The following is a 26724-nucleotide window of genomic DNA, read 5'->3' as shown; positions in this document are numbered from 1 at the left end:
ATGAATCAAGTGGTGCAATGGCTCCATTTTCACAACGAGAGTGGGAAAAGGCTGAGAAGAGGGTTCCGAGTAGTACACCAACAGGCCTAGATGGCATTCCAATTATGCTGATAAAGACATTGGGTCCGAAGTCGAAACAGACTTCGAGAGAGGCAGTGAGCAGAACTATAATCGATGGTGAAGTCTCTGATGGATGGAAACTTAGCAGGATGAGCATGATTTGTAAAGGAAAGGGGGACAAAGATGGCATAAACAACTACCGTCCTATAACAGTGACATCAGTGGTCTACAGGCTGGTGATGCAGATTATAAAGGAAAGACCACAGGCATGGATGGAGGATGAGGGGGTGCTGGGGGAACTGCAGAATGGGTTTCGGAAACACAGGAGGCTGGAAGACAATCTGTTCTCACTGACGCAGTGCATCGAAATAGCAGAAAAGGAACTCAGGCCCCTGTGGCGAGCATTTTTGGATATCAAGGAAGCGTACGATAGCGTGTTTCAAGAGGACTTGTAGGGAATACTAGCTACACTGGGTGTGGAAGATGGAGTCACTAATCTTTTAAAGGAAATCTATAAAGGTAACAAGGTAATTATAAAGTGGGAAAAACGGGTATCCAAGCAAGGAAACGGGTATTCGTGAAGCAAGGAAAACTCATTGAACAGGCACTACCGGCATTAATGTGCGCAGATGATATAGTGCTAATGGCCGACAACAAGGAAGATTTGCAGAGATTGATGGACATCTGCGGTAATGAGGGAGATAGGTTAGATTTTAGATTCAGTAAGGAAAAATCGGCAGTCATGATTTTTAATGATAACGAAGGTAGTGAGCTTATATATATTACAGGAGGTCATGCTAGAGATAAAATATAAATACAAGTATCTGGGCGCATGGATAAGCAATGGGACCGAGTACCTAAGGGAACACGAAATATACGTAACGACTAAAGGTAACAGGAATGCAGCAGTGATGAAAAATAGGCCACTGTACAATAGGTATGATGTTGTGAGAGGAATATGGAAAGAGGTCATGGTTCCTGGTCTGACGTTCGGCAATGCGGTCTTGTGCATGAGATCAGAAGTTCAAGCAAGATCAGAAATTAAGCAACGTGGAATAGGTAGGCTTGCTTTAGGAGCTCACGGGAATACAACAAATGAGGGAGTGCAAGGTGATATGGGATGGACATCATTTGAGGGCAGGGAAGCTAGCAGCGAGATGAAATTTTAGTAACGATTGAGAGAAATGGGAGAGGAGCGTTAGGCTAGGAAGGTATTCAGCTACTTGTACATGAAGAATGTCGATACAAAATGGAGGAAGCGAACCAGGAAATTGACTGGTAAATACTTAGAAAACAGCGGGTGGCCAAACCAAAAAGAACTATCGGTTAAGAAGAAAGTGAAGGAAACGGAGACTGACATGTGGAGAATTGGCATGATTAAGAAGTCCGCACTAGAGATCTATTGAACTTTTAAGCAGGAAATTGCCAAGGAAAGAAACTATGATAATACTCGGGGTAGTTCTTTACTGTTTGAGGCCAGGACGGGAGTAAGCAGACTTTAAGCGCGTAGACTTAACTGGAAGGAGGTTATCTGATTGGTGGCTAAAGTCAAGGCACAAGTGAAAATTAAAGCCTTCACTGCAAAGTACGAATCCTCAACCTCAATGTTTAAAGAAAAAAAAGAGATAAATCTAATGGTTAGTTCACTATGTATACGGCAAGGTAGCGCTAGCCGCCGCCCGATCTAAAGGGTACAGCCACATCCATCCATCTGTCCATTCATCCGGTGTTCCACAGAGTCAGAACGTGCGGTGTTACGTAGCACGTGCTTTCGTTATGATGTCGGGCTGTGGCGACGAAAGTTTGGGCGTGAAGAAAAGTGTCAGCAAACGCTCGAAAGAGCTTTTACGAAGTGAAGTGATCTCACGTAAGACTAAGCATCACCTGGCCTACTCGTGCGCGTGAGATTGCTTTTGTTAGCCGCTTCTTTAGTTGTGTTTATTCGCGCCTCTTGATGTGTCCACAGGTGAAGACCACATTCGCTCCCTGGTTCAGTCGAGCGGACCACCGAAAACTTTTCAAGTGAGGAGTACAGGTAAGAATACTCGGCAGACTAGTCATGAACAGCGTTTAGCTCCTTATAGATGACTGCGTGAGCCGATCGAAAAAAAAAGAGTCCGGCATATCCCTCGCGTTTTGCAGGTTTGCGGTGTTTGTTATCTGCCTTGGTATCGACGTCCGTCCTTGTGCGATTACAGTAGTTGTGTAGATATCCTAATTACGTGGACTTCACTGGTTTGTAAAGGGTGGCTCATTGTCCAACGCCACTTCGAAACTCACAGCACATATCTTTTATCGAAACAAACTATGAGGAGCGGTCGGTGAAAGCACCATTTCTAAAGTGTCCCTTCACAAAAGACCATATCCTAGGTACACCCGATGCTAGGCAGATATCGCACACACTTACTATCTATAGTACTTAAGTTTTGGCAAAAGCTTGCTGAACATTTCGTAACTGGCGCGAAGCTAGAAACATGATCGCTTTTCACGGCCATGTTAATGTATAAAAACTGCAAAATATTGTCGCTTGAGAACTCTTGTGGGAAGGTTGGTCCTGTGGCATTTCTCCGAAGGACTAATTTGCACTCGTGAGCTCCCAACCGACAATGTTTTGCAGTTTTTAGACATTAACCTGGCCGTGAAAAGCGTTCATGTTTGTTGCGCTTACTTGTCTCGCAGTAAAAAAAAAAAAAAATGCTTTTGCCATATGATTCCGCGCATTCCAACACTACAAAACGTGGTATCGCTGTGCATTTCCTTCATTAGGCGTTCCACAAATAGTGTCCGCACATGACGCAGAGCAGCCTTTGTCATCAGATCTGCAGGCTCGGGCGGGCTTGCATGTCGTTGCCGAATCTTCGCCACGGAAGCTGAATATCAGCACTCGAGAGAAAGGGAGCGCGCTAAATCACAGTTGGTGCCGTACTTGCACAGGTTGATCTATAACCTCATGAAGGTGGCCACCAGGTTTGCAATTGCTGTTGTGCTTTTTGCTCCAAATAAACTGGCGCACTTGTGCTGACGAATCTCTTGTGGTAAACTGTAAGCGTGCCAAAAGACGCATGTGAAACTTTTCAGGCGTAGTGCCGAAGGTCTATATGAAATTCACCTGAGCTGTGGCAAGTCTTACACTCGACAAATAAGACAGTATATTAATGGCCGCCTCAGTGAGCATGCCAAAAGCATTGGTAAGAGTGATGGTGCACATCTTCTTGTACATGTCGTCATAAGAAAGGGAAAATAAACAACTACATTTTTCCTTTCTCAACTCTTCTGTGACCTTGTGGTTTTCTGCAGAACTCATTTGCATGTCAGGTTACACTCGTGTGTGCCCAATTATGTTTAAGTTAGCATTATTGGCAAAAGCAAAGATCAAACAGCAAGGGAACTGCTCAAGACGTGTCATATTAGAAGTCTGCTAGTGTCACTGACACATGTTGTACTCCACCAATATGAGCTGTCCTTGTTTATTGAACTGCTCACGTGTTGACATGTCTGTGATAACTCTTCTATGCCACTGCACATATGACCTGTTTTTTCACCCTGCACTGGCAAGAAAGAGTTGGTATTTTGTGCACTCCTCTGTCTCTTCCCTCCCCTTTTTTTCAAGTTTCTCGCTTTGCACCAGGTACAAAATGCTCAGCAAGCTAAGGCACCTGCCCAAAATGACTCGCCCAAAAAACTTCTAGAGTTCATTTTTGGCGAAAGGTCTTCCCAGCATTTGTCTGCTGCATTGAAATTTTCAACTTTAACACATGTATACGAAAGGAATGCTTCACGACTACCTGTTTGTGGCACAAGGCCGTAGGGAAATTTGTAAGGTTTTTTCGGAAAGAAATGCTTTTTAGTAAAAAAAACAAAGTCGTCATAGTCTGGGGATCGAACCTGGGATGAATGCTTTCTACAGGGTACCCTGTTTGCTAGATACACTTTAAAATATTGCCTCTCTTATTTTTGTTATCTTATAAAATGGTGTAGTTGCTAGAAGCTTGCAGTAGCTGATGGTAAGCTAGATATTTCAGAATGTCCTGTTGCAAAGGAAATCACAGGATACTGTAGCTGGTGCATGGTGGTGTTCCTTGCCCATTTTATTTTACTCAGGATCTGGATGCATTGGCACAGCCTGTCATCATGTTGAGCCTCAGGGCGAATAAGGAAGTGTACACTAAGTACTTTTTTTTTTTTTTCATTGCACAAACGTTGGGCTCCTTATTTTCCTGAGCAAGTGCTCCAGTGAAACTTTTAAAGGGGTTCTGCTTCCCCTTTCTGAAATATTTGCAACCTTCAGTGACTAAACATAGTGTGCACATGCGTCACGCAGCACCTCTTCGTCACTTCTGAAATGCCTCAGCGACATGCCCACATACCTATACTGACTCCGTCGCCGATCACTGCCGATTTGTTTTCTCGTGCTTGCGCCCTTTCAGTTTTGCCTCACGATACAAGTTTGAGCAATCATCAGCTGCTAGTGAGACAAGTTGATTTAGCAGTCCACGAAGAGGAAGCAAAGCGTCGGGGTATTCTCTTTGCCAAAAGTGATTACCTAAAATTAAGAACGCACTTTACAATTTTCCGAAAAGCATCGGCGTGTTTGGCTGGTGCAGTCTAACAAAAATGACTTGAAAAACCTCAATAATATTTTCGTCTTCAGGTGTAACTTCTTTATGCTATATCCAAGCACATACCTGCAAACAGAGGTAGTTTACCGTGATACTGTACATACAAACTTGTTCACGACCACTGCGTGCACAATCAGCGTGTCAAGGAGGCAATTCAAATCGTGGAGGCGATTGCGAGAATTCGGGTATTGCATTGAAACAGACTGTGAAAATGGATGTGAAAAAATATTCGTTGTCTCGCGGTTTGAAGTATAGCCGATCAGTTCTAGTTGGGGGGGGGGTCAGGTTTTTTAAAAGTTGGTTGATTGATTCTCTAGAACGGTCTCCATCATTTTCAGAGACTCCATTGTACATTAGTGCACAACAACAGAAGTGAAACACAAGGTAGAAAATGTTTCAATATGTATGCGAAAAAAAAAAAAGTGATCGGCATCATTGCAGCACGCACTACGCAAAGTCTATACCACGCATAATACTTTTCTCGGCGCTTTCCTCAAATTCTAATCAAAGAGGTTGAACAGCAGCACCGTTTAAAATACTTGGGGAGATGCGCTGCTACTTTGGTGGTGTGGGCCGAAGCAATATAATGAAATATGATTTATTTTATATATCTTGTAAACTTGCCTAGCTCTGCACGATCACTCGTTTTCGTTAGCAGTTGCTGCGCTTCACTCATTCGCTCTTAAAATTGCGACTAGAGAGACTTTGGGCTTTCACTTGTTCTTGGGCCATGCAATTTGTAGTGATACCGAGATAATTGGCGCTTGCCCCGCCGCGGTGGCCTAGTGGCTAAGGTACTCGGCTGCTGACCCGCAGGTCGCGGGATCGAATCCCGGCTGTGGCGGCTGCATTTCCGATGGAGGCAGAAATGTTGTAATCCCGTGTGCTCAGATTTGGGTGCACGTTAAAGAACCCCAGGTGGTCAAAATTTCCGGAGCCCTCCACTACGGCGTCTCTCATAATCATATGGTGGTTTTGGGACGTTAAACCCCACAAATCAATCGAGATTATTTGCGCTTGTAGATCGTGGCGGGTGGCCGGTGTACGCGGTGGCTGGTATACGTGTCACCAATCTTGATTTTCTGGTATTCTATCGAGTGAACAAGCGAGGCCTTCCTTATTCGATGAGCTTGTTAAAGTACAACAATGAAAAACCGCACGGCTTCTCTTTCAACATCGCGCACAGCAACAGATCACGAGCCCTCAACAAACCGTGTTGCAGCATGGGAATCGCTGTACGTACCCAGGCATGGCAGGAGAGAACGACAACGGCGGAAATGACATCGCATGAACACTATGTATAAGGGGCGCCACAACGAAATTGAAGTTGCTGTCGATGCGGCGATCCCCTCCATGCGCGGAGCCTTCGTCATAGGTGTTGTCACTGCATGGTTGCCACAGCTTTCGGCTAGGATAACTCTCCATGGCATTGAAATTCCCATGAAGGAAGCAGCTCATCATATTAGAGTGCATAAAGTGCGGGACACGTGGTCTGATCTTTCACCGTATTCGATGTCCGATCCGCTCGTGCAACAGCCGGTTCAATGGCATTTCGTAGTACTGCGCTGCTGGATTCGGCATCCAACGTGCGTTAAACTCGGCAGATTTTTGTTATCTGCTCAGTCAGGTGATCGTGCGAACTATATAGACAACGGTAAACAGCACGGGAGACAGATGACGTAGAGCCTTCACCACTCCGATCGTTTGGACCAAGGATGCCGGTTTTATTTACGGCTTTCATGGCAGCCAAGATGGGCTACAATTGTTTGATTACGCAAACTAATGCTTAATCCAATAAACTGGTGCTCCAGTGTGTCACTTATTCAAAATAGTGCCGGCTTATAAGCTACGAGCGGGATCAGGAACATGATGCTTGGGCATTTCGCAGGTGAACATGTGACACTGCACGCTATCTCCCCCAACCGGCTTACTTTGCTTCATCTTCATATCGATATTGCCAAGAAAACTGCTTGCATATCTCGAAGCTAGTATAAGACTAGAAATATCAATCATGTTGCTAAAATGAGCGCCTTAGACAGGCTTGGGCTCGAACTTTAAAGAACCCCAAGTGGTCAAAATAATTTCGAAGTCCTTACTACAGCGTCTCATCACTCATCATAGTTTTTGTAAATAAAATCTAAGCAACTCTGTTGTGTCCCAGAAGTCAACCGACTTGAAGTGCATGCTGGGAACCACATTGTTATTGTGACGAGTTTCAAGATGTTTTGCCAGCTGAAAAGAAAACCAAGCATGTTCATGACTTTCTTTCAGAGTGCTGTTTGAGCATTGCAACCTGCAGCACATGCGATTGCTCTTGTATTAAATGCCCATTATTAAAGCTGAAAGGTTCCACAGCCTTGCACCAACAAAATCTACCATACTTCAGTTGCTGCACGCTGTTATGCCTTGTAGTCGAAACCAAACTTCATTGCTTCTGCAAAGGCAACCAGCGTCAAAACCAGCGAGCGTGCCTGACACCATCACCGTCAACAATGTGTCTTAGGCAAAGCACGGCAAGCTCACTCCACCTACGGGTCCGATTCCAGCCCAACGATGCAGTCGACGTCATCTAGCCCGGCGCGTCTGATGCAACACGTGGCAATACCACTCGCCCATGGGTGCAACCCAGGGAGGGTTCTTAATTGTAGACTGCTGATGCATGGGCCAATGGCGTTCCGGAATGGAGGCTTCTGAAATGAGGGTTCCCCAGGGCCTATAAAAGAACCAAACCACAAGCAGCAGACGAGATCGTCAAAGCATCAGAGCAGACGACAGCGTCGGCTTGTCTGAAGACATTTTGGCTCTTCAAGTCCCTATGCTGTTGGCTCCAGTGCCGAATATGTAATGCCTCTGTTTAGGATGTACATAAATGTAGCCTTAACTCACCATTGCCTTGTCCGCCCCGTCTATCACGTCTGCGCAGAAGCAGGTGCGAACTGAGAAACATGCGATACTTGAAGTGGGGACAGGGTTGGAGAAATCGCAGCCCGTGAACTTGGCGGCTCGATACCTAACAGTGGATGGCAGCTGCGGAATCGGCCGAGGTCGGCTACCTTGGTGAGTGCCTAATGTTTCCCCTCAGTTCACCAGACTGCAGCACCGGTTATAGTAGTTTAGAGAAGGGCTGTGTGAAGCATTAAAGTGAGCTTTGATTGTTTCAAGCCAAGTTGGAGCGCTTTGAAACCTAAGTTGATGCAGAGAGTGTAAACACTGTTGTGTTGAAAATTGCTTGCGCTTCTTGCTAGTAGACTTATAGTGGGTACGGCAAGTATAATCTAAACAAAGGCAAACAACAAGAGGCTAGTGTGAATGATGGAGAACCTTAAAGCGAAGGAACTCATCGAAATTTGTGAGAAACTTTGCCTTACTCTGGGCCGTGCAAAATGAAAGCAAGCGATCCTTGATATCATGAAGGAGGAAGGAGCAACGGCTCAGGAAGTCGATTAGGCCTTGGCTGATATGAAAGGCTGAAAGGCGAGAACGTCGTGAGGAGGCCGAAAGACAGGAGGGCCTCGAGTTGAATAGAATCGGCAATCCTACAGTGTTCGCTGGCACCTAGCGTAACTTCTGCGATGGTTCAGACGAGGGGTCATAGAATTCGGGACCGACTGCCACCGTTTGTAGTAGGCGAGGACATTGTGAAGTATCTCGTCCAAATTCAAACACGCGAGCGAAACGCTGTGCAAAATCAGTTAGCTCTCCCGGCGAAATATTTGACGTGATAACGTGCTTCTCGAGGGAAGCGTTTGAGAGCTATGATGACATTAAGGAAGTTCTCTTGAGACGTTATTTGTTGTCACCCGAGGCTTTCCTGCAAAGGTTCTGGTACGCAAAAAAGGGCAATGAGTCGCACAATGACTTCGCGTTTCGTCGTAAAAGGGATTCGATTGAATGGCTCAAGGGCGAAGATGTTTATGACGGTCGCGATTAGGTGGTAGAATGCATTGCATAGGAGATTCTACCGCTGCATCGAGGATGACTTCAAGCTTTACCTGCAAGACAAGCTTGGCGAAGTACAGCTAGACAAGGCAGCAGTGTTAGCTGAGGAGTACTATACTCGCTGAAACTTGCATAGTAGGGCAGTGCGCGTTAAAAAGGTTGAAAGAGGGATTTTCAAAGAAACCCGATGAACGGGAACCCACTCCGCACCGTAATTTCAGAAAGAACCCGTCTCTTATGAAGGACACTGTAGGGGAAGGGCAAACGAAAGCGCAGAAATTGAGTGAAGTTCCTAAACAGCGCAGTGATACCACAAGGGCGTTTAAGTCGTGGAAGCCGCTTATCTGCTATAACTGCAAAAAAGGAAGGGAACATCAGGTGAAGTTGTAAAGAAAAGTTTGCTTTCGCAACAGTCCGAGAGTCTGAAAAAAGCTTACGGTTGTTAGAGCCGTATCTCCAGGAAATTAGTGTGAATGAGAAAACGTGTCGAGCACTTCGAGACTCAGCGGCAACCATGGACGTTGTCCATCCTTCGTTGGTGTCTCCGGATGACTTTACAGGAGAACACGCGTGGATCAGGCAAGTCGCCGAGGGGCAGAGTGCTTGCTTACCTATCGTGACCGTTGTCATTGAAAGCCCGTTCGGTAAGCTTCGCACCGAAGCGGCTGTGTCTGCCGCGCTTCCCGATCGTTTTCCTTATCTTTTCTCTAACAACTCAGAGCAGCTTCTCAAAAAGCAAGGTAAATCATTCTTTTCCAACTTAGAGTACATGGCCCTCACGAGATCACAAGTGCAAAAGCTTTCGCAGGAACTTGATCTCGTTCAATGTTGTGAAACACCTCCTGCAAAAGCGGCTGATCTGCGTGACCTAGGCAGCGAGTCGATGGAGCCTCGAAGAGAAAAATTTTTGTGTGACTTTGTCAAACTGGCCTTAGCTGATGCGAGTGGCACCGTCTCTGTCGGTAGAGGAGACAAAGTGGCCGCGTTGGGCGAAAGTGAGAGGAGCGCTACGCTCTCGCCTGTAGCGGAAAGTTGGAGCAAGCTGTCGAGGGTTGATTGGGAAACTCTGATTCAAGAGCAGTGTGAGGACCTCTCGACTAAATCGCTATTGGAAAGCATGAAATTGGGAACAAAGAAAAACAAAAAAAATTTTTTTATGAGAAATCAGGGCTCCTGTGTCGTAGTTACACGAATGTGCAACGTCTCAAGCTCTTGGTAGCGCAAGCTCTTGGTACCACATAAGTATCGTCACCTAAAGGTGGCCGGTTATTGAGGTGGAGCATGATACTCCAACAGCACAATTTAGACGTTTGCTACAAGAAAGCTAAATGCTAATGCAGACGCCTCGAGCTGTGTGTTTTAGTTAGAACCTTCTCCATCTTTTGGTCTTTTGCTGGCGAATCAGAGCAAAATTTTGTCCTCGCTCCGATTGTAGCTGAGTGCTCCCATCCAAAGTGATCTGAAGAGGGCCAACCTTATGTTGTATTCTACTTCATTGTGTTGGTGCAAGGGTAAATTTTTGAGTTCTCATTTTAAGAGTTTTGTGTCCCACATGTTCCTCTTGATGTAGAGGTGTATTAGACCTCAAGGTCCGCCGGCTACTTGACTGTAGTGCAGGAACGAGAGACGGCACTTCCCAAAGGAACGCTCTTTAATGTAACAATGAAATGGAGAAAAAAAAACTGATGGCTCCGTGCCCTCGAGCGAGCAGCAGCTAGGTATACATAGCTAGGTATATATTGTACTTTATTGTGTCTGGTGTTCTGTCGGAGAACCGAGGGCACTTGTATGTGTTGTGTGTGGTGTGGTCTGTTGTCGAACCGTTACTTGACAAGTTTTAGAACCACCAAGTGCTGAACCAGAAATCGTCGGAAGAGACGAGCGAAGTTAGTCAAGTTTTGGTGGCAAGCCAGTGAAACTGGGATCCTTCTTCAAGAATGGGATTGATTCACGGAACTGAGCCTGGAGCCACATCCTCCCCATAGCCCCGGAGGTGGATCTGGAGGGACCTGGAGAACGAGCGCGGCCGACATCCGAGCCACGTGGAAGCAGCTCATCTTTCCGGCGCATTTTCTGGCGGTGGGGCTGCTGTTATGCCTTGGAGTCCAAACTGAACTTCATTGCATCTGCAAAGGCAACCAGTGTGTTAACCAGCAAGTCTGCCCTGCTGACACCATCACAGTCGATGCTGTGTCTTACGCAATCCACAGCGAGCTTCCTCCACTTGAGGGTCCGATTCCAGCCTGATGATGCAGTTGAAGTTGTAGGCTTGCGCCAAAGGAGTGAAGAGACGCCTGAATTTCAATCGATGCCAGCAGGGAATACGGGCTTTTTTAAAGACGACAGTCTTTTTTGGGTTTTTTTTTCTACGCAAAAATTTTGATCTGTCTGTCTGTCATTACACTTTTCTGTTTGTCTGCCGTAACGATACCCCTAACGGCACCATACAATACCTCAAAACGGCCAACCTCACCTGCAGCGTGCATCAATATTGCTTAGATTTAAGCATTCAAACTTGTGTGGTGGTCAATTAAAAAGCAATTATTGTGCATATCTGAGTCACCATAACAACACCTCAATATTTTGTATGTGTGCCTTTATACTAGAGAAAGCATACATAGGTAATTATAAAAACCGTAGCGCTTATCACCCTGCGCTGACAATGCAACCTAATGGTCAAAAAGGCAAGTTTTTGCAATACTTTCACAAGACGACACGGTGGTGGCACCTGCCTGTCGCTTTGCATTCTACACCTTATCGCCTCCAAGACAGGCTGCGCGCCCATCTTCCTTAGTTTTCGAAGGTGACTGCCAAATAGCGCTCGTGCCTAATGTGCCTCGATGCGCTCGTTCGCCTCCGCTGCACGGATCAGGACTCTCTAACGCAAGCGCCTCTAGAGTACAGTTTACCAATTTTCTCCCAGGTACGCCGGCTTAAGTTCGTCCAAGCTCACTGTCTCTTCACAGCCATTTTGTAGAACTGTGGCAGTTTTTTGGGTGCCTATAAGAATGTCGAATGGTCCGTCATAGGCTGGTGTTAAAGACGGCCTGACGACGTCGTGGCGCACGAAAACATGTGTTCAAGTGGCCAGATCAAGGTGGACAAATATTGCCTTGTGATAGGAAGGTCGGGGGGAGTGGGCCCGAAGTTTTGATTGCAGTCCAGAAGACTTAGGAATTCTTGCGGCTGGGTTGTAGTTGCGTTGAGATGAAGTCTCCAGGGAGCCGCAGAGAACTTCCATACACCAACTCTGCTGGTGAGCACTGTAGATCTGCCCGGATAACAGTCCGTAAACCTAGAAGCACCAGTGGCAAGGCATGGACCCAGGTGGCTCTATTGGGGCAGGTGGTCAAGGCAGTCTTTAGTTGCCGGTGAATGCGTTCCACTATAGCGTTAGCGTACAGATGATAAGCAGTGGTACAGCAATGTCTTGCTTTGAGGATGTGATTAAGGCAAGTAAACAGCGTGAACTTGAATTGACAGCCACAGTCTGCTGTCACATTGCCTGGACTGCCAAAACGAGATAACCGTGTAGAAATGGAAGGGTGGGCAACTGTCTCAGCGGTGATGTCTTAAATGGGAACAGCCTCTGGCCAGCGTATGAAACGATCGACCCTGGTGAGTGTATAACGGCATCCTTGAGACTCTGGTAGAGGGCCCACAATATCTAGATGTACGTGGTCGAAGCGACGTCAGGGTGGAAGGAATGTTTGGGGAGGCGTCTTGGTATTATAGGATACCTTTGTCATCTGGCAGGGCGGGCACATGCGCGTCCAAACACGCACATCACCATTGATTCCAGGCCAGACATACCAATGGGTGAGAATACGCTGAGTAGCTCAAATGCCAGGGTGAGAGATGTTGTGTGAGGAGTGGAAAACTGTTGGACGTAATGAAGCGGGAACGAAAGGGTGGGGAATTTCAGCTGACACATCGCACCACAATGGCTCAGATGATAAGGCATGTGACACCAGGCGTAGTCGTAGGGAACGATGGTTCTCCCGAAAAGCGGTGAGCTCTTCATCATTCTGCCAGGCGGCAGAAAATGAGGCCCAGTCGATGGCTGGAGATGAAGAGTCAACCGCAGTATACAAGAAAAAAAATTCGCAGTGGTGTTGTCGATGCCTTTGATGTGACAAATATCAGTCGTGAATTCTGAGACATAAGCGAGATGATGGAGTCCACAGGGCACGTACTTGGATGAGTTTGTGCGTAAAACAGTGGCTTACAATCAGTCAGTAGGTAAAACGGGCCTCCTTCCAAAAAATGCTGAAAGTGCTGTATCGCTGAGTAGCTGGCTAATAATGATCAGCCGAAGTCGCTATAGCGGGTCTCAACAGGAAGTAGCTTTTGAGAGTAAAAAGACAAGGGTCTCCACTTGGAGTTCAAGATTCAAGATTGTTTATTGTCTCTTTTTCATTTTCACCAAATACATGCATGAATGTCTGGATCCTTAGCCTATTGGCTAGTAATGGATCCATTAGAAACATAATACAAATGAATCAGGGGCTATGTATGTACAACCACATGTTTGGGGGGAAATGTAGTATATACAGGTGTTCAAAAAATTGTCCATAAAAAGCATGTGTGTGAATAGGAAAGACACATTCAAGATGAATTACAGTGCTAAAAAACAAACGCTCGGTTTATACAAAAACTATGAATAAGACAGCTGTGTATAGTTCTCACACATACAGAGGGCCACACGTCAGGACTGCAGTACATCGTCAGTGGTAGAGGCTGCAAATTTTATCGTCGTCCCCAAAACAGCAGCAGTAGGAAAAACATGTACAAGGTATTATAAGTTGATGTTATTTTCATTTTCTTTCCCTACTTTTTGTTCTTCGATAAGCTGGATGTTGTTTGATGCAAGAAAAAGTCTTTTAAGCCTGATCTACCCTGGTTGATTGTAAAACGGATGACGGGAGATCATTCCAAACTTTAACCCCGGCGTACTTGAGACGGCGTTGTCCATATGTGTTGTGAGAGAGAGGGATTAAAAATTTGCCTTCGGAGGCAGAGCGACTACTTTTACCTGGTGTTTGGAAAATAGTTCTAGGAAAGGGGAAGCTGTTACAAATTATTTTATATACCAAGAGAGTTATACGATAATCTCGTAGCGTAAGCACGGGCATTATTGCGGTTTTGGAAAATAGAGGCTGAGAGGGTGTACGAGGGGGAACATGGTTTATTATTCTCAAGGCTCTCTTTTGTAGGCATATTATGTGCTTGATGTATGTGTGATGGGTGAATCCCCAACACTCGATGCAATATGTTATCTGAGATTGGAATAGAGAGAAGTAGATGGTGCGCAAGATATCAGTTTTAAAATGCTGTCGAGCTTTGGTCAGGGTAAAACAGACAGAGGAAAGTTTCTTCCCCAGTGTGTCTAAATGGGGCTTCCAGTTTAACGCATCGTCCAGCATTACGCCTAAATATGAGATCCTACCGATTTTTTCTATTTCTTTATCATTCACCTTCAGCTTGCCCATAGGGAAGTCTACAGGCTTGCAAGGGGATTTAAAAACTATATATTTGGTTTTATTGGTGTTTAAGGTAAGCCTATTTGTTGTGAACCACTCGCTGATTTTTAAAAGTTCGTCGTTTAAAATATGTGCCGCAGTATGGAGTGACGGAGTGGTGAAAACTAGCGCTGTGTCATCCGCGTACATTACAGCACTTACCCTAGAAAGACAATTGGTTAAATCGTTAATATATAACGTAAAAAGAATGGGTCCGAGAACGGAGCCCTGTGGTACTCCCGCATCTACTGGTCTTAAACTGGAAACATGCTCGTCAATAACTACCCTTTGGTATCGCCCATTTAGATAACTTTTAAAAAACTGGAGGGACTGGCCTCTGAATCCGTATCGCTCAAGCTTTTGACTTAATATTTCAAGATGAACTGTATCAAACGCTTTTCTAATGTCTAAAAACACACCTATAGCAAATTGGTTGTTGTTGAGGGCCTCATTAATTACATCTATCACGGAAAGTACTGCAGATAGAGTTGATTTGGTTTTCTGAAAGCCATGTTGGTCCGGCGATAGAATACCGTTTTTATGCAGGAAATTCTTTACTCGCATCGCTAATAACTTCTCGAACAACGTATTAATGCAGCTTAAGACGGATATAGGTCTGTAATTGTTGAGTTCATTTTGGTTTCCAGTTTTATAAATTGGGGTTACTTTAGCTATTTTTAGAATTTCAGGATATATACCCGTATGGAACACTTTATTAAAAAGTAATACTAAGGCTGGAGCTAGGATTTTTATATTTTTTGTAAGGACCGAAATAGGTATGCCATCAATGCCTCTGGCTTTCCCTGAATTCAAATTTTAAGCAGTTGCTATAACCTCTGTTTCAGTTATGTCAATGTAACCAAATGACGGACCATGCCAAGGAGGTAAAGAAGGTTTTTTCGGTGAACTTAGGCCACTATGCAGGTTTGAACCGACAGAACAGAAGTGCTCGTTGAACTGATTTGCAAGATTCTGCATTTGCGGGATTTCAGGAAGGACTCTTTTTGATGGAGTTGGCTGTATAATAGAGTTAATAACTTTCCAAAGTTTGCCACAGTCATTGGAAGTTGAAGTTACTTGTTTCTTGTAGTAGAGTCGCTTCTGTTTACGCATAGCTGCAACTGCTTTGTTTCTATATATTCTAAACTGGTTATTGTAATAAGAGTTCCCTCTATTTTGTTTCATTTTGGTGTACCAGAATTCTCACGTTTTTATAGCATTTAGTACGTTAGCTGTCATCCATGGACATATTGGATGCGTATGGTACGTTTTCTTAATTTTTTTACTGCTGTCCTTGATAATCGACTTTATCCGTTCGACTAGGGTCCAACAATGTTCGCTAACATCCATACCGTTAAGGTCCTCAAAATTGGCTGCAGAGAGCAGCTGCGAAACCCTGTCGTAATCAAGCCGTGTAGTATAGCCATGAAAATTATTGCTGGTTATGTGGTTGTTGCCGAGGCGATATAGGAATGCTATTGGCAAGTGGTCAGCTACAGGAATGTCGTATGTTCCTGAAAGCGAACTGACAGGTTTGAAATTGCATAGGACATGATCCAAGCATGCACAGGTGTCTGAAGTGATGCGAGTGGGATATGAAATGAGATTTTGGAAGCCATAAGAACTTAGCAAGTTTTGATAGTCATCGCAGTTGTCACCTAAGATATTGATGTTCATATCGCCCACAACTACTGTATTCTTATGATTGTCGTTTAGGTAAGAGAAAATACTTTCAAGGTCTTTCAGAAACTGCTTGCGATGCGACTGCGGGGGTCTATATACAGCACCGTAAATGACATCATCAATTTCTACAAATAAGGATTCACAACTAGTAGCAGCAGGTAAGTATGAACATTTTTTATATGCGAGAGGCTTCCTAATATATATTCCTACTCCTCCTCCCCTATTATTTGCTTCTCGAGGGTGGGATATAAACAAGTAATTAGGAATGTTATAGCTTTCGCCAGGCATCAACCAGGTTTCTGTAAGCGCAATAACATCGTACATACATGAATGCTGGGTTAGAAGGGAGCAAAGAGCATCGCTGTTTTTTGAAACGCTTCTAATATTACAGTGAAGTATGGAGCGTGTGCCTTTTGTTTTATGGAAGTTGTCAACTACAGATGGAGTCAGCATAACAGAAGGGCTTATGCTATCTGCACAAGATCGGCTTCGTTGCGGATGCGGATAGTGTCCGCGTTGTCGGCTTTTTTCATCAATATGCGCCCGTTTGCAACCCAAGCGTGTCGCCAATTGTGACAATTTTTTGCGGCAATGGCTTTTCCCAGTAGGGCTTTATACGAAGGACAGAGATGCTCGTTAAGATACACAGGCGTCGATCCGGCAATTCCAAGGTCAGATGTATTCAGTCGCATTTTTTTTGTAGCATAAAGCAGCTTATCGCGGGCTGCGCAGGACATGAATTTTTTGACAATGTTTGACACATTTCTGTCCTTAGTCGGTACCCTGTGGGCTACATCAATATCAGCTGGAGATAGCGTTACTCCAACTTTCGTGCTAAGCGCGGTAACAATCTCGGTCACTGTCTTTTCGGTTGATTTAGGAATGCCTTTTAATTCTAGGTTAGCCCTGCGGCTGTACTGTTGAAGCTCAGCTAGGTCGTCTTTGGTTTCCGTGATTTGCTTAGTTAACTCACAGTTTTCTTTTACCAGTATGACATTTTCTGCTTTCAGGCCACGCAGCTCTTTCTGCGTGTCATCTAAGGTTTTCTTGAAAAAGTCAAAGCCCTTGCTCATAAGGTCAACTGATTTTTGAAGACTACCAAGTTCCTCATGAATGTGGGAATCCATTTCTTCAATCTTAGTATTGAGTTTCACAACCAGGCATGCTAGCTTTTTTACTGTATTTGGAATCTTGTCAAAAAGTTTTTCCCCGGCTGCCTTCTTCCCGTCAGGCTGCGGATCCCCCATTGTCTCAGGGCGACTCTGGCACAAGCGAATAATGTATTGATTTCACACTGTAGAATTGCTACACACCTGCAAGTGACACGAGGGATGAGCGTACTGTCGGTGCCTGGGTCGCCCTGAGTTGTGATGCCTGGCCTGCAGACACGGCTGGTTTATATGCTGTGAACCTTCATCCCAGAGTCGGCGCAGAAGAGGCAGAGCATCCCCTTGCTGATGTCACCTCCAAGATAGCCGAGGCGGCTTCCGTACGTAGATAGCTGTCCTCTCCGGCACGTGCAGTGATGCCGCGCCGCCAGGAACAGCGTCCGTAACCTGCAAGTGACACGAGGGATGAGCGTACTGTCGATCTGTGCGTGCCTGGGTCGCCCTGAGTTGTGATGCCTGGCCTGCAGACACGGCTGGTTTATATGCTGTGAACCTTCATCCCGGAGTCGGCGCAGAAGAGGCAGAGCATCCCCTTGCTGATGTCACCTCCAAGATAGCCGAGGCGGCTTCCGTACGTAGATAGCTGTCCTCTCCGGCACGTGCAGTGATGCCGCGCCGCCAGGAACAGCGTCCGTAACCTGCAAGTGACACGAGGGATGAGCGTTCTGTCGATCTGTGCGTGCCTGGGTCGCCCTGAGTTGTGATTGATACAGTGCTTGATACACTGCTGAGTTGATACACTGCTGCAAGATGGCTCCAGCAGCCACGCTGCAGGCGTCTACCATCAACCGAGTAGGTGCGTTGTTGCGCGGATTTATAAGAAGCACAGTGTTTGCGACTGCTTGCTTGGCGGCAGTAAAGGCAACCTGGGCTTCTGATGACCAAGGGATGGCAAAAGACGGGCCGGTGGTTAAACGAAGGAGGTCGTTGAGTGGTCGAAGCAGTCTGCGCAGTGTGGTATGAAGCGCCTGGAAAAATTTACAAGTCCCAGTTATAGGCGTGGCTGGCGCACTCTTGTAGGCTGAGCATAATCTTGGATTGCTTTAACGTGAGACTGGAGAGGACGTATACTTTTCGGTGATATGTGATAGCCCAAAAACACAAGCTCAGATGCGCTGAAAATACACTTCGAGGTATTCACCACGAGGCCATACTGCTGCAGGCATTGGAAGAGAGCATGGAGATGCTGCTCATGCTCTTCAAGCATTCGGCTGGCGATGAGGACATCATCAAGGTACACAAACACGAGGAAGGCCTCGTGTGACCTCAGAAATGAACCACTGGAAGGTTTGAGCCGAATTGCGCTCTCTAAAGTGCATCTGCATGTATTCAAACAAACTAAAAGGCGTCGTCATGGCGGTCTTAGGTATGTCTGCGGGCTCGACTAGAATTTAGTGGTACGCCTTAACAAGGTTCACTTTGCTGAAAAAGGTGCAACCGACGAGGCGCGATGTAAAATCCTGGATGTAAGGTGGGGGATAGCTGTCATGGACAGTCTCGGCGTTCAATGCTCGATAATCTCGACAAATACGCCAGTCACTGGTATCACACTTTGGCACTAAATGCTGCAGAGAAACCTGAGCACTTGATGATGGGTGTACAATTCCAAGCTGTAGCATGAGGTCATACTCCAGCTTGGCAATCGCTAAGCGGTCTCCATACAGGCGGTGTGGTTAAGCCACTACTGGTGGTCCATGGTTGATGATGTGGTGTGTCACCGCATGTTTAGGCGGCTGAGTGAGATTGCATGGTTTGGTTAACTCTTTCGTTACCGTGCAAGAATGGTTGTTTTGCATATGTCTCGAGAAAATCCTTTTTGCCAGTTTGAAAAGTACTCCAGCGCGCATTGCAGCATACTGAACTTTGCAGAATGAAATGCTCTTTCCAGAAAATATAGATTGTAGAGTAACAACAGTATTTTATAATGAATAAAAATGTGAACAGTGTGAAATTATTTGTCACTAGCTGGTAAACAGTGGAATAAAAAGCACTATATATGCAAAAATATTCAAAACAAAGAAAATTTTGAATGTACATTTTGTAGATAAATGACCCAGGAACAGTATAACACATAATGTACAAAATGCTTCTGTTCACATAGACAAAGAAAATCCGAACAGAGGTTCTGTTTCATTGCTCATGCTATGCAGGGAAGCATTGCATGGTTTTTCGTAATACACAAGCGTACTCTTACACTCTTCTCTGTAAATTTTCATCGCCTTGCGATAAGAGTCTCTACGTATTCCGATGGATACTTGTGATGTGAATGCCCGTGATGTGAATAATCTCTCTATAAATGAGATGTCTAATGAACTTCTCCATTTCATCTAGAGTCACCTCTTTCCACGAGCCACCTTACTCCGCATAGGTTGGCATCCCAATAAATGCATTCAAGCATATTCCTTTGCATCTTTGCACATATCGTAATAAAGAAGGACAATATCGCACGCAGTTATAAAATATTTTGCACTGCTCCGTAGTCAGCGCCAAGATGTCCTCTAGGGGCCTTCTTGCAGTTAGGAGAAGCTCTGCAGCCAGCACCACCACACTGTGCCCAAATGAAGTGTGGACCAGGCACGTAACCTAACTGTGAAATTATGCACAAAGGTCAGAAGCTATATGCACTTGCGGCAGAGAAGATAACTTGAGGATGTAAACAAAACAAACCCATGAACGGCTACAAATGTCTCAGGCTGACGCAAGACATTGTCCCCATAAAACTTGAAGCTAAGGAGTTGTCACCCACGAAATCTCAGCTCGTTCTTACTCAATTCAAGTGGGGTCGCAATACAGTTTTAAGAGGCGCATGCGTTTGGCAGCACTGATGCGCACCTATGCACACGTGACGACCACGTAATAGGAGCGACTAGTGACACTAGTTGTGACCCTGTGTCCGATATAACGAAAGAAACAAAACCAAAACGGCTGTAAACTGGCTGTGAGAGCCACTTGCACACTTTATACATGCGGCGGAACTTGCGAAATATTTTTTGTAGAATTAATTTTTCCTGACTTCTAGCAACAGCTCTCTATTGATTAGCTGGCATAAATTTCCAACAATTATTACTGCTCAACTCGGTCACATCGCGAAGCTAACACATCAATTCGATATTTGGCTTGCAAAGTTTCTTTTCATTACAGAACTTCGATGTTACTGTAGCATAATCACGAGGGGCACGCACTCCTGTCAAGTTCGCCAACCTAGTTCATTTTTCCAACTACACATGCATATGGGTAGACTAGGGTGCCTTGATGCCCGCGCGCTCCGCTGAGGGTGAGGACAGCCGCGTCATCTGCTACGACGGCCGCCATTACGGCTCCCGCCGTAGTGGGGCAGCATGCGAAGCGCACTACCGCTTGCGGTGCTCGCGTATGGTAGGAAAGAAGTACTCGTTGGCGAGCTTTTTTTTTTGGTGCAACTTGGACGCCTCTTAGTGCTGTTGTTGCCTAATTGTTAAATGGAACAACGCACGTCATACAAACTGGTGGCCTGTGCTTGTACAATGCGCCAGGGGCTGACATAGACTGAATGAAATGAGCCACGAACTCCCACACCAGAAAGATTCGCGTTAAACCATTGTCGTCGTTAAGACGGAGGGGCGCATGAACTTTTATTACTACGCTAGCTGAAAGGAATGCAATATTTGGGTCTTTGTGAATCAACCGAATAGCAAAGGCAGGAATCGCTGTACTTTATATACTCGTGTGTGTGTGTGTGTGTGTGTGTGTGTGTGTGTGTGTGTGTGTGTGTGTGTGTGTATATATAACACACACACACACACACACACACACACACACACACACACACACACACACTAATTATCTGACATTCGGTACCACCTTCCCCTGCCTCACCATTTCATGCACTGTGCAGGCAGCATACCCGAGAGTAACATGCTTTACCAGTCTACCTTTATGAAACGACACCCACGATTTCAGTGAACAGGCCATTTATTTGTGCGCCTTAATGCTGCGCTGTCCCACTAGTGAAAATCAAAGTCAGATACAAGACAAACCAAATGCAGTACGAAATGAAATGTTTAAAAATAAAAAATGCAAGAGTCAAAAGCGTGCCCACGTGAGCAGAAACCTTTTAAGCATACAGCTTATCTTGGCGTGTCCATTTCTCATGAGAGGTTGACGCCGGCACATGTTTTGCTTGCATGTCCATTGCAACTCCCGACTGGAACCTGCCGAAGGTGAATGCGCAGCCTTATTCTTGCGTACCTCTCTGTGAGCAGTCGGTATATACTGTCCTCGTGCTCCGCGCATACACACAAGCTGCGGCGGTGCACCTTGTTTAGATATGCGGTGAGTGAACGAAGCGGCGACTTCATCGTGACTACTTTGTCTGTGCACTAAGAGTTTATGGCCGCAAAATGCTCCTCATAGTCTATCAAGGCTTTCGAAACTCCCTTGCTGGGGTAGATGAGGTTGCCTCCATCTTAAACGTACTCTTTCAGCGCTGTCAGCGAAGCATGCTCGTCGTTGGCAGTTCCAAGGAGAGCACCTTTGCATTTTGCGCACTTCACAGATGTCGAAATTCCCTTCAAAATAAATCCTCCTAGGTAAAAGAGAATACTGCATTCTGTGGACGACAATCCTTTGATGAACAAAATCTCTGAATCATCGATTTCTTGAGCTTCCTTCTCGACGCAGGCTTCCTTCCCCTGGGATAGCAGGTCCACCAGGTACTCCCTGTCATCAAGCTCGTAGCTGGTCGTCCTCGGTGTATGCAAAAATTGGCTTACGCTCACAAGTCTCAGAGCGCACTTGAGATCGTAGGCATTGGGAACCAGCTTCATAAGCCGCACCACAGAAAAGAGGTTCTCTAAGCAGTCCTGCAGGAGCCTGCTCGTAAGAAAAAACTCATAGCCTTCGTCTCCTAAAAGAACATCTTGGAGGCGAAGTACAACTGTAGTTGATATGAGTACGCCTGCTTGCGACGGTTTCCAATGGGATGTGGCACCCATTTTCATAGTTCTGATGGTTTCTATTGCTGTGTGTAATGTATCTAGGGCTTCGGAGTACTTAGCCCTACTTCTTCGACTCAGGGCCAGTGTTGGATGCCGCGAAGACATCAGTGCATACCATTTTGAAATCAGCTCCATGAACCAAGCTGTTGTTTCTGCTTCCTGTTTAAGAACTCCTTCCTTTATAAGGAATCTGATAGCTGAGGGAGCTTCCCGAAAAAGTTGTACAGCGACACCAACCTTCATTTTGGTGAAGTGGCCTGCGCTGGTGTGCATTTCGGATAAGTTTGGGGCTACCTTCAGTTCTCTTTTAGAATCTTCTTCGAGCACAGCCTGAACATATTCCAAGTTGACTTGTGAAGAAGGCAGGCCATGTTTGGCAACTGTGGCCTCACTCAACGTGAAAACTTCTGAGCTCAAGAGCTGGCCTCTGAGGTTTTTCAAGACGTGAGCCGGATCAGCAATGAAAAAAAGTTCCTTCCCGTCCATGCACGGATGAGGTATGAAGCACACCGTGGAAGAATCTCTGTGACTAGAAAAGGCAAATTCCCTCCACATTGCGCGGTTTGCCGAGCCCATGTCACATGTCATTGCGCGAACTCTCAGAGATATTTGACTGCACAGCTGTACTAGCTCCAACACAAAGTTTTTCAGCAAGCCGCCATCGATGTTTCTTCCGGTAAATTCATATGCAATCACCTGCTTCCATCGCTGGTTAAGTCCGCCCAACATAAATACCAGAGCATGAACCGCAGGCTCTTCAGGCTTCGGAGGAAGAGTTATTCCTCCGAGAAGTGCGTCTTCAGCCCGATCTAGCTCAAACCCCGGCACTATTTCCATTTCATCCAAAAAAAGGACGCAGTCCTTTTCTACATCCTCCATGGTCTCGGCTTTGCATTTCATAACGTCTATCACTTCGTGAAGAACGCCTGGGAGAAACTTCAAATTTTGAATCCTCCGTGCGAGCGTTCTTTTGGATGGGAGAGGATATCCCATTTTTCTCAAAGTTTCATATCCGGTTGTTCCACAAGCAAACTTAATTTGAAGGCCTTGCTTGACAGTGTGCGGAGACCAAGAGTTCCCCAAGCTGCTGCTCCTTGAGAGAGCGCGTACTTGATCGTCGTTGAGAAATTTCATATTTTGCGAAATATTTGTTGCCTCAGTCTCGAGTTTTTGCACTTTTTTCTTGAGACCACTAATGGTGTTCTTGGCTGTGTCATAATGTTGCTGAAGTTCAGAGTACTTTCTTGTAAGGTCAGCAAGCTTCTTCTTCAGTTCTGCTGATTCTGCAGTAGAATTTGATGTTTCACCAGCCACTGCATTAACTTCTCTTGAATCTGCATCACTAGTGTTCGCTGACAGTTCAACAACGGCGTCGTCAACTTCCATGGTGTCGTGTCCATCACACGATGTTCCTTGCCGTGTAGATTCAGGAACGGCGGGGTTTTGTGGGGTCTCTAGGGTAGTTTTAACTGCAGCTGGAGATTGACGCAGACCAGGAGGAGATTTGTTTGTCTCGTTGCTGGAGGGTGCAGGCACACTTCTTTCTTTTGGTGGCTTTCGTTCCTTAGGCAGTGCTGCAAGCAGAAATGTATGTATTCATGAACATATTCAAACAATGCCAGTTCATGTCTAGCTTGTTAATTTTACAAATGTAACACATGCAGCAGATACCGGCTTAGTTATTGACGTGAGGAAGACAGTTGTCCTTCCCCCGCCCTTTCCACAAGGGATAGGGGAAGGTCTTAAAATACCATAATTAAATTGTGCTAAAAATTTCTCCCCACAATAAATGGCTCTAATTCAAATTGGAGCTTCATATGCCAGAGCTACACGTGTGCGCCGTTGTGGAGGGCTCAACTGACATTCGCTCCCTATGCAGTTTATTGATTATTTGATTGTAGGGCTTAACATGCCAACGCAACACAGGTAATGAGGCGCACTGTAGTGGGGGCTCGTGCATCGTGGATCTCATATACATAATGGTTTCCGTTTTCCCCCTTTGTAAATAACATAGCCACTGCACCTGACATCCTAGCAGTACACGACCGTGTGCTAAGTAGCGGAAAACTGTTCTGCAGTGGGTCATGCCTGTAAACACTGAAATCCAGACGTATATACAGTCATGACCAAAAAATGCAAACAAGAAATATAAACCACAACACTCAAGTATCGCAATTTTTTTACATGCAAGTCAAAGTGATGCAACGTAATCACAAAAACAAAGTTGGGAAATGTAGCTTTCCAAATGCACTAATAGCGTGCCATTATCTGACCGTCTAATATTAGCAGTATTTTTCAATTTTGCGTGGTCTGGTTCACATTTTTGTGTTCGCATTTCCTAGCTTTGTCCGTGACTGCATTTCCAGAATTTATGCACTAATGTGGACGCAGCATATGAGGACCTATTTGGTGTTAGCTTCATAGAAATCCCAGGTACATAGAGTACTTGCAACTGGTGCTGCTTTATGTAATGCAAGAAAAAAGTTCAATCTTACCTTCGAATGTGAACAAAGTTGGGACGGCATTTGGTTGCAACTTCTTCCAGCCATCCGCACGATGTTGCTCATAGTTGTTCTCTTCAAAGTGAGCCTGCAAATAAAATCAGAATCGGAGATTAACACACTGCCAGAAGAACAACGAATGTCTGTCACTGTCAATAAACAATATTTCATGTATGCATGCAGTATGATTCGCAGCAGGAACTAGCAGCAACTTTGAAGTACAAAAAGAAGGAAACTAATTGAGCTCACGCGCACTTTCACGTAAGCGACTTCAGTGAGCGCGATCATAGACCCAGCCTGCTGTTATAATAACCCTTCAATTTTCGCACTGAAAATCTGTAAGGATTCCTGAATTCATGTGAATAAAATATTAGTCTATTGTCCCGACAAAGGACCAGGTCTGATTTTATAGCGAGCGTTACAGATTTCGTTCTATCGAAAGCTTTGTACCCAAGCCTCCAAGTTCCCAATGCAATCGAATTTATTTGTCAGGTAAAGATGACAACACTCCATAACAGCGCTTGTTTTGTTTGTCACTGAAGTGTTCCTGATTCCCAAGTATACATACGACGATACACACAAGGCGGGCAGAAGTCCGGCCTCGTAATATTACGAGTTTTTCGCAGGAACAGCGCGTTTATGTTCAAACGGCTTGATTTCACAAGAGGCGTTTAAATTTCGACCGATCAGTGCGAACGCGTGCACGAATAAACATGGTCAGGCCTCGTAAGCGTTGTGAAATCCCCCTACCACGCACCCGAGCCTATGTTAATTCCCTGCGAGGCCATATGCGCGCATTTCGCGTCCAATTTCCTCTTATGTGAATTACGTGAACTCTACGTGCCGTACTCTTGAAGCTCGGCAGCAGTCAGGCGCCGTCAGATTTCCGTACTCGCTCGCCGGCACGCGGCCTGAACTCACTCCCCGTTTTCTGCCCTTGCATATAATTTTCTCCCTCCTCCACTTTCTAAATTCTTATCTGTTTAACTACACCTCCTGCGTCCCCATCTCTTGCCTACTTTTCGTTCAGCTCAACTCCGCCAGCACCCGGTCGACGCGTACGCTGTCGGGGCGAGTTGGCGAGCGAGTACGGCAATTTTACGAAGTCTGTCTTCGGGCTGCAAGGCGGACGGTCACGACAGCGGCAGCCGGTCTCGCGAGCACAATAGCTGCGAAGCGCAGTGCACGAAATTAACAGCCTCGGGTAGGGGGTGGGAAGGATTTCACAACGCTGCTGCCAAGGCAACACTTTCCCGTGCAAGGCACTGAAACTAGTCGCAATTCCTATAAATGTAGTAGCACACTCGAGGCCCTTGAACCAGCATGAAATGTTATCAACACGGGGGCTTCCGAAGCCCCCGTACTTGACGCATTTTCTTAAAGCGTGGTCTTTTAACACGAGCACGCCGCACAGTACCCTGCACGACGTTTGGCTGTCCTGCGTTTACATTGCGCACCTAAATAAAAAACAACGGCGCCCTAAATAATGCTGACCAGTCAGAATACGACACACTAAAAAAAAAAGTTTACTTACGCTGCATACGTGCGACGTATTAGTCGGTTGCCACTTGTCTCGTTTGATTTTAACGGTCCAAAGAAGCCTTCTTTTTGGGTCTCTTGGAAACCGGTACAACTTCCATCCGTTTCTCGAGTGATTCGAGCACTGCGGCACGCAGCAGCCGGGCATGGTGATGTGGAGATGGGTGCATAAAACTGGAAGGGAATGAACACTGCCCAACAACACCTCACACGCCAAGCACGAACTACCGGCCGGAGGCGCCAAAATGGCGGTCGCGCTGGCGCCGAAGCCGAGGCGGCGGCATCTGCCCTTGCAAAAGCTGACACCACTCTAAGCGGGGGCGCGCGCATCGAGGCACTCTAGGGTAGATGCAAAAGTCTGTAAATAATCGCTATGACGCAAATTCAAGAAAATTCTGAAAGTTGTGTGGCTGGACTAGCTACTCTAAAGGGCAGGGTGCATGAGAAAGAAATTTAACATGCCAAATTGATGACCGAGAAGTGTCGATCAACGGTGATCGATTTGAATAGGCGTGGTAACGAAAGAGCTGATTCCGGCAAACTTGCCAAGATTTTTCCGAACGGTGAGGAAAGTATCAGCGTGCGGGTGTTTATAGGATCAATGACGGACAAGTCTCCAGAGATGGAGAGGTAAGTCTGACCATTGACGAGGCGGCAAGGCCTCAGGCTGACGTCCAAGTCAAAGTATGAGAGGAAGTCCGAACCAATAATCGGCT

At 45.8% G+C, this 26724-nt stretch overlaps 1 protein-coding gene across 3 annotated transcripts in view; it reads left to right on the top strand.

Annotated features, from left to right (window-relative positions):
* LOC119173526 (uncharacterized) overlaps positions 1 to 26724 on the top strand; it is a 74364-nt gene that overhangs the window by 17963 nt on the left and 29677 nt on the right. For all 3 annotated transcript variants that reach the window (XM_075896476.1, XM_075896475.1, XM_075896474.1), the window contains exon 2: positions 2027 to 2095. In XM_075896476.1, coding sequence (XP_075752591.1) covers positions 2027 to 2095 — 69 coding nt within the window. The remainder of the gene's footprint in view (positions 1 to 2026; positions 2096 to 26724) is intronic.

Source organism: Rhipicephalus microplus, chromosome 5, assembly GCF_043290135.1.
Source record: "Rhipicephalus microplus isolate Deutch F79 chromosome 5, USDA_Rmic, whole genome shotgun sequence".
Classification (NCBI taxonomy): Eukaryota; Metazoa; Arthropoda; class Arachnida; order Ixodida; family Ixodidae; genus Rhipicephalus; species Rhipicephalus microplus.
This window is presented reverse-complemented; position numbering and strand designations above follow the sequence as displayed.